The 12,949-nt window shown below is 36.6% G+C and overlaps 1 protein-coding gene across 1 annotated transcript; it reads right to left on the reverse strand.

Annotated features, from left to right (window-relative positions):
• Nucleotides 1–9,398: 9,398 nt before the first annotated feature.
• LOC120354038 (craniofacial development protein 2-like) lies at nt 9,399–12,090 on the reverse strand. Its single transcript, XM_039440276.1, has 3 exons — nt 11,770–12,090; nt 10,193–10,319; nt 9,399–9,940 (listed from the first exon to the last, which is right to left on the reverse strand). The coding sequence occupies exons 1-3, from the start codon at nt 12,088–12,090 to the stop codon at nt 9,399–9,401; spliced, it is 990 nt and encodes a 329-aa protein (XP_039296210.1).
• Nucleotides 12,091–12,949: the final 859 nt, after the last annotated feature.

Below are 12,949 nucleotides of genomic sequence, written 5' to 3' on the forward strand. Positions count from 1 at the left end.
TAGATATATAGTAGCCAACACTTCAAGTTTATCAGCCGCCATAAAGTTCATACAACATAAAAATCCAATGAATCATCGAATGGCTGTAGTCGAATGAATTAGATGCTGGACTACTTATAATTCAGAGGCCCGGGTTCGAATCCCGGCTAGGACAAGATTTTTTTTCTCGGGCCACTCCTGTGTTTCGGATGGACACGTAAAGCTGTCGGTCTCGGCTGCCTAAAGACAGTCGTTAGGTCATGTCAGAGTAGTGATGTAAAATTCCCGGGAATTAATTAATAAAATAATTTAAGATTGAGGAAATATTCCCAGGGAATTTAAGGGAAATATTCCCTGGGAATTTAAGGGAAATAATCCTTAAAATCATAAATTCCCGGGAATTTGTGGGAACATGAGGAAATTTATTATTTCTTTCATCTAAAATGACCTAAAAATAAGTTTTTTGTTACACAAGGTCTCAATCACCTGTTATACAAAAGGATTATGTAAGAAATATAAGGATGAATAACTTATAAATTGTAATAAGTTCAAAGAAAACAGTAATTTGAAGTTCATAGACTGATGATTTTCATGAAAGGAAAAATGAGCACTCAATAAAATACTCCAAATCATTCAATTGCACCACTATTATCATGCTACTTTCATGTCTTATGGCGGGGACACTCATATCCGCACCAAGCCCGCGCCGCGGCACGGCCAAGTGACGGACGTACTACGGCGAGTGAGAAAACAAATGCTTTCAAACGTGTAGGGACACATACTACCGCACCGCGTCAGCACCGTCACCGTGTTTGTTGCCCGAGCCGTGCCCGCGCCGTCACCGACTAGTTCAGTTTACTTTTTGACGGAGACGGTGCGGGCTCGTTTAACCATAGAGAAACAATAGCGTAAGTAGATATCTCATGGTATAGGGCGTTTATGTGGCAACTTTTACTGTTATCTCATGCCGATTAAGGCAAACACAAGTATCATGATGCGAGACTATAAAGTAAGATTTACCACAGCCGGGGACACCGTCATACCATTTTATTTTAGGAAGTTTACACTCATGAAGAGTTATTCTATTTATAGTTTTTATTAATTCGCTATTCAGCATAAGTGTAGTATTACGTGTGACTAAAACATATCGTTCTTTAGTAGAGAATTTTAAAGTATCCTCTTGAAATTCTACGTAACTTCCACCCTGCTCCAAGCAATATCCCATTCGGTATTTAGAGTTTGTTTTGAATAGGAATCTTTTCAAATTATTATCATAGATGTTCATATTGTTATTCAGGACGCTTATTAGTTCATCACCTGATATTGACATGTTTCTATGCGTGACCCTAAAAGAATATTTTTATATATTTTAGCATTTTCGTTATCAGTGTTTTGAAGTAGTGTCCGTAATTCAATCATAGAGTTTATGAATGATTCACGTTTATTATTACCTTCAAAGAATCCCACCGGGTACTCAACTCCCGGACTATCAGATAGCTTAGGTATATTAAGAAAATTAATTTCACAATAACCTCGATAATAAAAAATAAACTTCAAATCTCTAGCTCCTCTGAGAGTACTCAAGTGTTCAGTGGCAGGAATATCAAAATAAGTTTCACCCAGATTGTTAAAAGAGTCAATTCCTATAATCAAAGGGTGATTGAATTTACTCCAAAAATTTATTCTATTCAAAAGATCAATAAGTACCCCATTTTCACCATCATTTAATATGAAAATAGGAATGTTTTTATCAGAAAACAAAACTTATACAATTAATCCAACACATTCGGTGATTCCATTCTTCAAGAGAGAAATATTTTTTATTTCTAAGCAGAGAGAGACCTTTGGATGTTTTAATAATAGTCCCTATTTTGTAAAAGATATCATAACATCAATCCTCTCACCAAAATTATAAACCAGACTTATCTTACTTTTATCAGTATTAGTTGTTACTTAGAAACTATCAATTTTGTTAAGACCTAGGATAGAATTTAAAGTAATCATTTTGTGTTGGGTTAATTGCTTGATTTTACTATCACTATTATTTTTCTTTATCCTCAGTATATTAAATATTTTTCTTTCAGATTCCATAATCAGTTCTATCAATTATTTGTTGTAGCGCTTTTTGATTGGAAGGGCACTCTCTGTCACCTAGAGAACGCTTTTTTATCATTGCGGCAATTTAAACATGAGGGCTTTTTGTCTCTATTAGGGCACTCTTTAACATCATGTCCTGTAGTGGAACAGTGAGCACAGGTGTTTTGTGCTTGAGTGCAATGCTTACTGATATGTCCAATTTTTTGGCACTTGAAGCAACATAGTTTCCAACTCGGCACACCCTCCAATCAATACCAATCCGCGATTTGTTAATAAATTCTTTTCTTAATTCACCAGTGCACTCCACTACCCAGTGCACGGTGTTTTTGTTTTTCGGTTCTATTTTAAAAATCGGCATGAAGTTTTTCAAGAAATTTTCCCTACTCAATGACGATGACTCGAGATTTCTCTCAAACACATCGTTTACCAATTCAGCAGCAGTTATATCTGCAGCGACGTGATACAGAATTATTCTTGGCAATTTGGATTGTGGCGCGCTTACCTTTATGTTTGGATGTTGCAGGACCTTATCACCCAAAACATTTTCTTTATTGGCCCTTGGGTGAAGCACCAACAGCACACCCCCACCACGGACATCAACGGCTTTTTTAATGTTCAAATTTTGTTCACGGGTGATGTTCTTCTTTATTGTTTCTCGAATTTTTTCCGCTTTGTTCCTTTACCGTTCCATCTATTTTTGCTGGCTTCAGGATGATCACATTCTCCTTGGGCGACAGCTTCTTGTCCGGGGCGGAGACTCCCTGGCTGCAGCAGTGGAGGCGGCACTCGATAATGTAGAAGGTGCGGTCCTCTTCTTTGGCGTTGCACGGCCTCAGCAAATGAGATCGGCTTGTTGTGGGTTTTTGCAACTTCACTTGCTAGTTTATTCACACTCTGCTCCAGAGTGTGAATTTTTCCAAACATTTCCGCGTTGTTTTCTTGTATATTTTGCTTAACGTCTATTCTTTCGATACTGATGTTAAGTTCGGCCCAACTATATATTGATGTATAAGAAGGCAGTTAATTTACATAGGTACTAAAATAATAAACCTCATTCCAAATCACTTTCTCATGGACAATAAGATCAGCGGAAAAATTAAACTGGATATAAAAAACTGGACATACACTAATTTCTTCTTCCATTTAGATATATGACTCGAGATTTCTGCTCCAGCATTGTTTTTTCATTAGTTTTTTTCATTTTTCAGTGGACTCGCTTACCTTTATTTTGAGTACCTATTCCTCTGTTTTCTTCCTTCCCCCCATTTTTCCCTTCCCTTTTTTCCTCATTACTACTCTTCTCTTCTTTGCCTGCCTATTACATGGGAAACCATAGTTGGCTAGGTATCTTCCTCTCTTTTTTCTCTTCTCCAACACACCCAAACACAAAGCCCATGGTTTTATATATTTGTAACATTTTATTGTGTTTTATTTGTTTCGTAATTCTTTGTAATTTTGTTTTGTGTGTTTTTGATAAATTGAAATTGAAATTGAATTTGAAAATTTACATATTTGAGGGCACCAGGAACTGAATCCCATTATTGCCCTCATAACACACATTGAGCATAATACAATTTGAAAATACAATACATTAAAATGGAAATAGAATAACTTAACTAATATACTATTGAGTTTTAGAAAAAACAAAATACAACAAAAAATAATAGAAAACCTTGCAAATATGAAACTTATAGTATAACAGATAAAGAAGAAGAACTAAGTATGTAACTAATACTGAAAAATTCAAGAAGAAAAGAAAAAAGAAATAAAGAAAAGAGAATTATGGAAACTTTGCAAATATGAAACTTATAAAAAAACACTAATAAATTAATAATAAGTAAAATATCACAAGTTGGACTATAAAACGAACAAATTTACAAATACACATTGAAATATTGTAGTAAAATAACACGAGTTGGACTATAGAAACGAACAAAATTACACATATACATTGAAATATTCCAGGTACTCATTAACAGAATAGAAAGCTTCAGACTTGAGCCATTTATCAACAGAAATACAAAACGTTTTCAATGGTAACTTCTTAACATTATCTGGTAGTAAATTAACATGTGAATTTGTAGGTACTTATGACTTTTTAGAGTTTTAGTCAATCTAACTGTAGGTCTAGTTATATCGTCCCTATGTCTAGTATAATGTGAATGTATAGAAATATTTTTATCAAAATTAGACAGATTTTTCTTTACTGAGATTAATTATAATATATACAGACAAGGCAAGGTCATAATTTTGTGTTCTACAAAAATTCCTCTACAAGATTCATTGTATTTCATACCAAATATAACTCTAAGTGCTTTCTTTTGCCATATAAATGCTTTTTTTTGAAGAAGATGAGTTTCCCCACAGTTTTACTCCATAAATCAAGTGTGAATGGAAGAGACCAAAGTAAATAATTTTAATTACATCAAGGTTTACACAATATTTCAGTCTTCGTAAGAGAAATGTTACTCTAGAAAGCTTTTTACATAAATTCACTAGGTGATACTCCCAGCTGAGTTTACTATCTAAGTACATTCCTAGTAACTTTACAGGCTTGAAAACATCATCATTCAGATTCAGGTTACCAGTACTTACATTGTTGAGAGAAAATATTATTTGTTCTGTTTTGCTCTCATTTACCTTAAGTAAGTTGGCATTGAACCATACCTTAGACTCATCCATAGCCCTTCCAAGCGTATCCTGAACAGTTTTTATATCAACGTCCTTATGTACCAGAGTGGTATCATCTGCATATAATATTGAAAAGACAGAAACATTTTTACTAAAATCATTTACAAAGACCAGAAACAGAAAAGGGCCAAGGACTGATCCTTGAGGAACCCCCATGGTTACATCAAGGAAATTTGAGTTTGCACTATTCAAGCTAACCATTTGTTTTCTATTTTTCAAATAACTCTTGATCAGCATGAGCTCCTTATCTTTAATACCATACTTTTCAAGTTTTTTGCAGAGTATAGAGTGAGAGACACAGTCGAATGCCTTGCTTAAGTCCAATAGTAAAGACCCAACTGGTTGCTTGAGTTCAAAACCATTCAAAACATATTCAACAAGTTTTTCAATTGCATCAATAGTACTATGATTCGGTCTAAAGCCATACTGAGAAGGATAGAACAGCTGGTTGTTAACAAAATATTCATTAAGTTGAATTACAATACATGTCTCAATGATTTTACTTAGTATAGGTACAATTGCAATTGGTCTATAGTTCTGGGGTTCATTAGGATCCCCCTTCTTATAAACAGGTGTAACTTTGGTAACTTTTAGAAAATCAGGAAAAACTCCTTCACTCAGTATATAATTTACAATATAAGTCAGTTCAGATATAAAACATCAACTACATTTTTCAACAAATAATTTGACATACAATACACATCCTCAGATTTTGAGTGACTCATTCTATTTATAATAAGACTAATGATTGTTTCATCAACCTTCTTAAATTTAAAATTTTGGTTATTCAGATTACTATTGATACTATTATTTAAAAGATCAGAGAAGTCTACATCATTTGTACTATTACTATTTGTTTGAATATTACCAGTAGCACATGACACATTAACAAAAAATTATTAAACTGCTCAGAGAGATTGGAATGACCTGTTTTGTTGAATTTACCAGATTACCTTCATTTTTGACAATTTGCCAGGCTGCCTTGCATTGATTTTTAGCCTCAGCTATAAATTTACTATTAGCTACAAGTTTTGCGCTAGAAATCTCTTTCTTGTATTTTATCTTTAAATTCTTGAACATAATTTTATACTCAAGGTTATTAGAGCTCTTCCATTTGTTATATATCACAAGAAGTAGTTTACGCATACTATCAAGTTCAGGAGTAAACCAGTTTATCACAGATGCTTTCTTCTTACCATTTATATTTCTAACATTTATGTATGGACAGTTACATTGAAATACTTTGTAAAAATATATAAGAAGTTCCTAACAGCACTATTTACATCTTTGGTATAAATATCAGACCAGTCTGCGGTAGTCAATAACTGTCTGAAATAGTTTAGATTATCTAGAGTAATAAAACGCTTCTTAATGTATGTTCTACTACATGCGTCATCATTTTCAACCTCTGATGTAGGATCCAAATAGAAAGTAGACCAGATACCTGCATGATCAGAGATCATGTCCTGTTCTAGAAACTTTAGCTCCACACTGTTGGCTGAAATATTTGATGCTACAATGTCAAGACAAGAATTGAATCTGGTAGGACATTTATGAACACAGTAGATATCAAATGATCTTAGTAGATTTAACAATTCAATACCAGCACTATCATTTTTCTAGTATAGATAAAAAACCACACATCACGTGTAAGAACAATTTATTATGAACAGGATTCCTTAGAAATTTTCGAATTTAGTAGTGGTGGGAGGGGGAATACACCCAAAAATATGAAATCATGTCCTACAGCCAAAATACAAATTTTTCATTATAATACCTTTTCAAGGCCTTCCTAACAAAAAAATACATATTTCTGCTGAAATCATCTCACGAGGGTTATTTTCTATGAGAATCACCTGTTAGAAACATTTAATTTCAGTATTTCCTATGGTGGGGTACGTCATAAGGATACGTCAAGGATCAAAACTTTAAACTTTTACAATTTTGACAGAATGATCAGATCTCCTCGTACTACAGCTCATTCTTCTCGGCTCGTCAAGGCGGTTCAAAATCATGTATCATAACTAAAATTTATAAACTATAAACTAAATAGAGGAATTATTCTTTATTTATTCATAAAATGTCAGTTATGATATATAAACCGCCTTACATATTTTGAACCGCCTTGACGAGCCGAGAAGAATGAGCTGTAGTACGAGGAGATCTGATCATCCTATCAAAATTATAAATTATAAAAGTTTAAAGTTTTTTATTAGGCATTTATTAGTAAGTAAAAAAATCTGATTGGGGCTTTTGGGGGTGAAGCCGCCCTCTGGCGTGTCAGCAAATTTCAGATTCGAATTCTTCTTCTTTTTCATACCCTTTTGCCGTTAAGCGTCGGGTTCCTTCAACCATTCTCTAAACTTTATACGATCCTGTGCCATTCTCTTTACTTCATTCATTGTCTTTCCTTTTCCTGCAGCTATACTCTCTACATACTGATTCCATTGCAGTCGTGGTCGTCCCCTGCCTCGTTTTCCTTCCGGTCTTGCCTCCATAACCAGCCTTGCCTTTCGTTCATCACTCATCCGAGCTACATGGCCATACCATCCAAGGGTTTTTCGATGAACAGTGGTAATCAGTTCCTCCTGTTTTAATGTTTCTCTGATCACACTATTTCTCACTCTGTCTCTTTTGGTTTTTCCAACCACCCTCCTTAGGTATCTCATTTCTGAGGAGGTAATTCTACTCTTGTGCTTTTCTATCATTGTGAGGCATTCTGTTCCATAGAGTAGAACTGGCTTAAATATCGACTAGTATATCCTTATTTTAGTTCCCTGGCTTATTTCTCGTTTACCCAGGATGGTTCTGCTAAGCTGGTAATACACTTGGTTGGCTTTCCTTACTCTGTTGTTTATCTCTTCATCAACTTTTCCATCTGCAGAGATTAATGTTCCAAGATATTCATAGTTGTTCACCCTTTCCAATATTTCACCATCCCATGTTATGTCCAACTCCACATTCTCTTGATTCTTTGATACTATCATCACTTTACTCTTCTCAATGTTGACAACCATTCCCTTATCTCTTATCGCACTACACCATTCTGTCACAGCATTTTGTAGATCTCTTTGATTATTAGCTATTAGCAAGATATCATCTGCATATATCAGTGCTTGAACGTATACTCGGCGGAGGTTGCGGTTTCCAATCTTGCTTCGAGTCGTTCCTCTCTTGCACATTTTTATTATTTGATCCATCAGTACTATGAAAAGAAGTGGGCTTAGTCTGTCTCCTTGTTTGACACCTTTATCTATTTTGAATTCTCTAGATGCAGCACCTCCTATTCTCACAACCCCTCTGACATTACTGTACAGGCTTTTAATTCTTTTGGTAAGTTCAGGTGACACACCTGCTTCACTGAGGGCATCCCAAAGGCACTGTCTAGATACGGTGTCGAAAGCTACTTTCAAATCTAAGAAGGCAATATATGTTTGACCAGCTCGGCTCAATCTCTTATCCATGACTTGTCTTATTGTAAACATATGATCACTAGTCTGATGATCCCTTCTAAAGGCTGCCTGTTCCTCTTCCAGCCCTTCCTCCACCTCTACTCTCAGTCTTCTTTCTAGTATTCTAGAGTAGATTTTCAGCAATACTGATGACAGGCAGATGGCTCTGTAATTTTCACATTCTACTGTGCTTCCTTTCTTGTGTATGGGGATAATAACGTTCTTCTCCCATTCTGAGGGAATTTTTGCATAGTGCCAGATATCATTACAAAGATGCCATATCCATTTAGCCACATCCTGTCCACCAAATTTTATTTCCGCCGTGAAGCTGGCCCCACCATATCGAGCCCAAATTTGAAACATATGCCAATATTTAGGGCTTTTTTGGGCTTCCAGAATTTTTTTGGGTTTCAATTTTTGGGCTCAACCGGAAATGGGTTTTTATAAGGGTTTATACATTGGCGGGCCTTCACGGTTAGCCCGCGACCATCACCGATCTTGAAGATGAAGTTGTCATTTGATAGAGTGAATTTTGGGCTTTCATTCTATACCATTTTCAAATTTTGGGCTCAAAAAATACGACCGTGAGAGACTTCGAAAGTTTTAAAACTCGGCGGGCCAGCTTCACGGTTAGCCCGCGACCATCACCGATCTTGAAGATGAATGTGTCATTCGATAGAGCGAATTTTGGGCTTTCATTCTATACCATTTTTAAATTTTGGGATCAATAATTACGCTGCGGGCGGAGGAAAAACGTTATAGGCCGGGGGAGGGGGGTTAATGTATTAAACCAGGCCCCTTGTCACCCCCAGGAAAAGTGTATTCCAGAAAAATTTGATAAAAATCGATGGAACAAGTCTTCAGCTATCATATGATACCACTTTCAATTTTTGGGCTCGATAATCACGCCGTCAGCGGGGGTGGAGGGTTGTAGGTAACCAGGTTCCTTGCCGCCCCCAGGGTATGTGTAATCAAGAAAAATCCGATGGAAATCGATGTAAGAAGTCTACAGCTATCATATTATACCACTTTCAATTTTTGGGCTCGATAATCACGCCGTCAGCGGGGGGGAAGGGTTGTAGGTAACCAGGTCCCTTGCCGCCCCCAGGGTATGTGTAATCAAGAAAAATCCGATGGAAATCGATGTAACAAGTTCACAGCTATCATAATATACCACTTTCAATTTTTGTAGAAGGAATTGCCAACCAGAAGATCATTGTCTATACAAAATTGCAGCATTCTCTTGCCACTGCCGTTCAAAACCGACTCAGCTCCATGCTTCCCCAAACATCCATGACCGATTGTGATGTCATTACCTACTCTTGCATTCCAGTCTCCCATTATGATTAAGTGCTCTGCATATTGTCGTGCCTTATCTACTGTTTCCTGTAGTGCTAGGTAGAAAGTCTCTCTTTCCAACTCAGCAGAATCATCTGTAGGAGCATATATTTGTATAAGTGACACCTTTTCTTCGAGATCCAAGTTTGCAGAAATGATCCTTGAGTTGACTGCATTCCAGCTTACAATTCGTTTGAAATACTCTCCACTGAATATAATGCCCACTCCTTCTTTTGCTCTACTGTTCATTTCCACCCCAGAATATAAGAGACTGTATCCCTTATCTACAGCCATCTCACCACGTACTTTCTTTTTTGTTTCACTCAGACCCAGTATCTTCAATTTGTATTTCTCCAACTCATCGACCACTTCACACTCTTTCCCTGCAATAGAAGTAACATTCCATGTACCAAAAATCGAAATTTGTTTCTTTTCCAAGCTTTTCCTGAGTTCCGGTCCGTTTCTCTTTCTTATTTGACTCTGAATAAATTTTTGCTCATTCAATGTGGGTTATTAGCCCTCCATGAACTAGTTAGGTGGAGGGGCCGCCTCCTCATGGGGTCCTAACAACCGTTTGTGAAATCAGATTTCACAAGTGAAAAAGGAAATTAGAAAGAAGAAGTAAAGCTGCCTACACACACGCAGATCCCCGGACACACGGCCCCCCGCCGCCCCCATAAACCCCACCGGACCACCAGATTCGAATTCAGCGCCCCAAAATACATATAAAACCGTCGAGAAAGATTCTTTCGGGGCTGTTTCCTGAAAAATGACCATTTGACTGGACTCTAATGAAAGTGCAAAAAGTTGTAAGAAAACCTGTCTTTTCAAAAACTTTACACTTTTAAAAGTTAATATAAAAGTAAAGTGAAAAGTAAAGAAGATATCACAAAACTCTACTGTATAAAACTTGTAGAAAATTTATCTAGCTTCATTTTTGTTCTGTTAGCATGTCGCTGAAATGCATTGTTTCCTAGTTACATGTGTGTCAGCCAGAAATGAAAAATGCAACTTTCAAACCACCCTCATCCCTTAAGCTTAAGGGGTAGGGATGAGGACTTTTGTTATGTTCATCTTCTAACTAGTTCAAACAAAGCTGCTGCAAAGTCAAATATTGTGTTCCAAACATTCCCTCCCAATTCCCTGTCAATTGATATATTGTTGTTGAACTGAAGATTTTACATTCAACACTATAACGGCTGCAACAATCGTAGAGAGATGCGTAAAATAATGAGACCATAGATGAAATTTGAGAGAATAATTGATAATTGAATAATTATGATGACTTTAAATCATTTCCAGTACCTGGGTCCCATGTATCATATCTCAGTCTAAATGCTGAATTCATTGGAAATGCAAATTATACAGGAGCCTCAATGTATATGAATTGTAAGGTAGGGAATGTGGCTCTGCAATCCAGTCATTATCCACAAGACAAGTCTGTTATCTAACAGGCTGAAACTAGATCTACGGTGGAATTGTGCTTTGTGCTAGCTGAATGCAAATACTTTATAAGGCTCGCATTACATAAGGTACATTACAACTGGTAGCCAGTCTCAGCCACAAGTGGGGAGCCAGAGAGCAGCAATTGGCGGCCGTGTACGGAGCTAATTCAAATCAAATCAAATCAAATCAAATAATTCTTTATTCATCATTGCATCAATACAATATAAATAACGTCACAGTAAAAGAGGTCAAAGAATTTCAACATTAACAACAATTCAATTTAGATACTCCTGAATTGAGTACAGGCTCATAGAAATTAAATATCTCTTCAGTTCTCTCTTGAAGTCTGCACCCTCCTTCTCTCTGACATCAATCGGCAGCTTGTTGAAGAACTTTGCTCCCATGTATGATGGCCGTTTTTCAAAGAAGTGTCTCCTGTGCTGATGAAGTGCATATGTTCTCCTTGAGCGTGTATGATACCGGTGGGTAACATATTCTTCATTTTTAAATTTCAATGTCAGAATACATTCCATTATGTACAGTCCATAAATTGTCAATATGTTGAGGCTTTTGAATTTTTCTCTCACAGACTCTCTGAAACCTAACTTCAATATGATTCTGACTGCTTTTTTCTGAACTGTGAATAATTTTTTCAAGTTTTCAAGAGATGTTCCTCCATAGAGTCCTACTCCAACGCTAGGTGAGAATGAATGTTTGCAAAGTAGATGGTTCTCAGTGTAGCCTGACTTGAATAATTCGACAATACCCTGAGTGAATAGAGGCCAGAGTTCAGCTTCTTCAATATGCCATCCACATGTGACTTCCAAGACAATCGTTGGTCTATTGTCAAACCCAGGAACTTTGAGTTTGAGGTTTCCTGAAGTACGTGACCATCAACAGTGAATTCAGTCTCCTCATCCTCACGAATTCCAGCTGAAAACTTTATAGCCTCACATTTAGTTGGATTCAGTCTCAAGCAATGATCCTTGAAGAATTTGTCAAGCTGAAGCAGACCTAAATTAGTGCGTTCTTCAAGTTCTTCCTCGTTGTCACCAGCTACATTAAGCGTAGTGTCATCAGCATACATACACAGCTGCACATGTGAATTTCGAGGTATTTGTAGGTTCAAAACTGAAGGGAGGTCTTTCAAGTAGATAATGAAGAGGATAGGGCCTAAAATAGATCCCTGGGGAACGCCTCGAGTCACCCTTCTAAGTTCAGATTTGAAGATTTCAAGTTGAAATCTTGATTTGAAGGTATCATAAGTTCTTCTTCTAACTGTCACGAACTGCCTTCTATTTGAAATATATGAACGCATCCACTGCAGATATCTACCAGTCACCCCACATGAATGCAGCTTCTGAAGAAGTATATTATGAGACACCGACTCAAAAGCTTTGGTGAGGTCCATCAGAATTGATGCTGTGCGCCGACCTGCATCAACCTTCTCAACAATCCATTCAATACTACTGACCGCTGCTGTCATTACTGATTTACCGCGCTGAAAACCATGCTGTTCCTCGTCAATCAAGTTGTATTTAGACAGGTGTTCCATAAGTCTATTACTCATTGCTCTCTCAAATATTTTGGAAAAGACTGACGGCTCTGAGATCGGTCTGTAATTGCTGAGCTTGTTCCTATCTCCTTTCTTGTGTATTGGCGTTACTTTAGTTATTTTCAAAAGTTCAGGGTAGATTCCGGATACAAATGAAGAGTTTACTACATGGACCAAGGGCTTCATCAGATAAAATTTAGCTTCTTTTATTACGGACATTGGAACTTCATCAAAACCACACGATCTGAGATTTAAAAATGATCCTATTATATTGAGCATTTCTTCATCATCAACTTGGTTTGGGGAAATCGGCATTCATTACTTCCTTGTAATACATTGATGACTGTATTTGTATCTTGAGGAAATAAAGTATTATCTGTGAAATATTCAT

Source organism: Nilaparvata lugens, chromosome 1 (genome assembly GCF_014356525.2).
Source record: "Nilaparvata lugens isolate BPH chromosome 1, ASM1435652v1, whole genome shotgun sequence".
In the NCBI taxonomy this organism is placed as follows: domain Eukaryota; kingdom Metazoa; phylum Arthropoda; class Insecta; order Hemiptera; family Delphacidae; genus Nilaparvata; species Nilaparvata lugens.

Bases quoted from the DNA above. Each gene is read 5' to 3' on its own strand.
- LOC120354038 (XM_039440276.1), bottom strand. From the start codon at position 12,090: ATGTATGCTGATGACACTACGCTTAATGTAGCTGGTGACAACGAGGAA. The intron at 10,320-11,769 runs GTATTGTCGAAT...GTCATTTTTCAG, and splicing joins CTGGCCTCTATTCACTCAGG to GAAACAGCCCCGAAAGAATC. The intron at 9,941-10,192 runs GTAGGCAGCTTT...CTTCTATTGCAG, and splicing joins GTCCGGGGATCTGCGTGTGT to GGAAAGAGTGTGAAGTGGTC.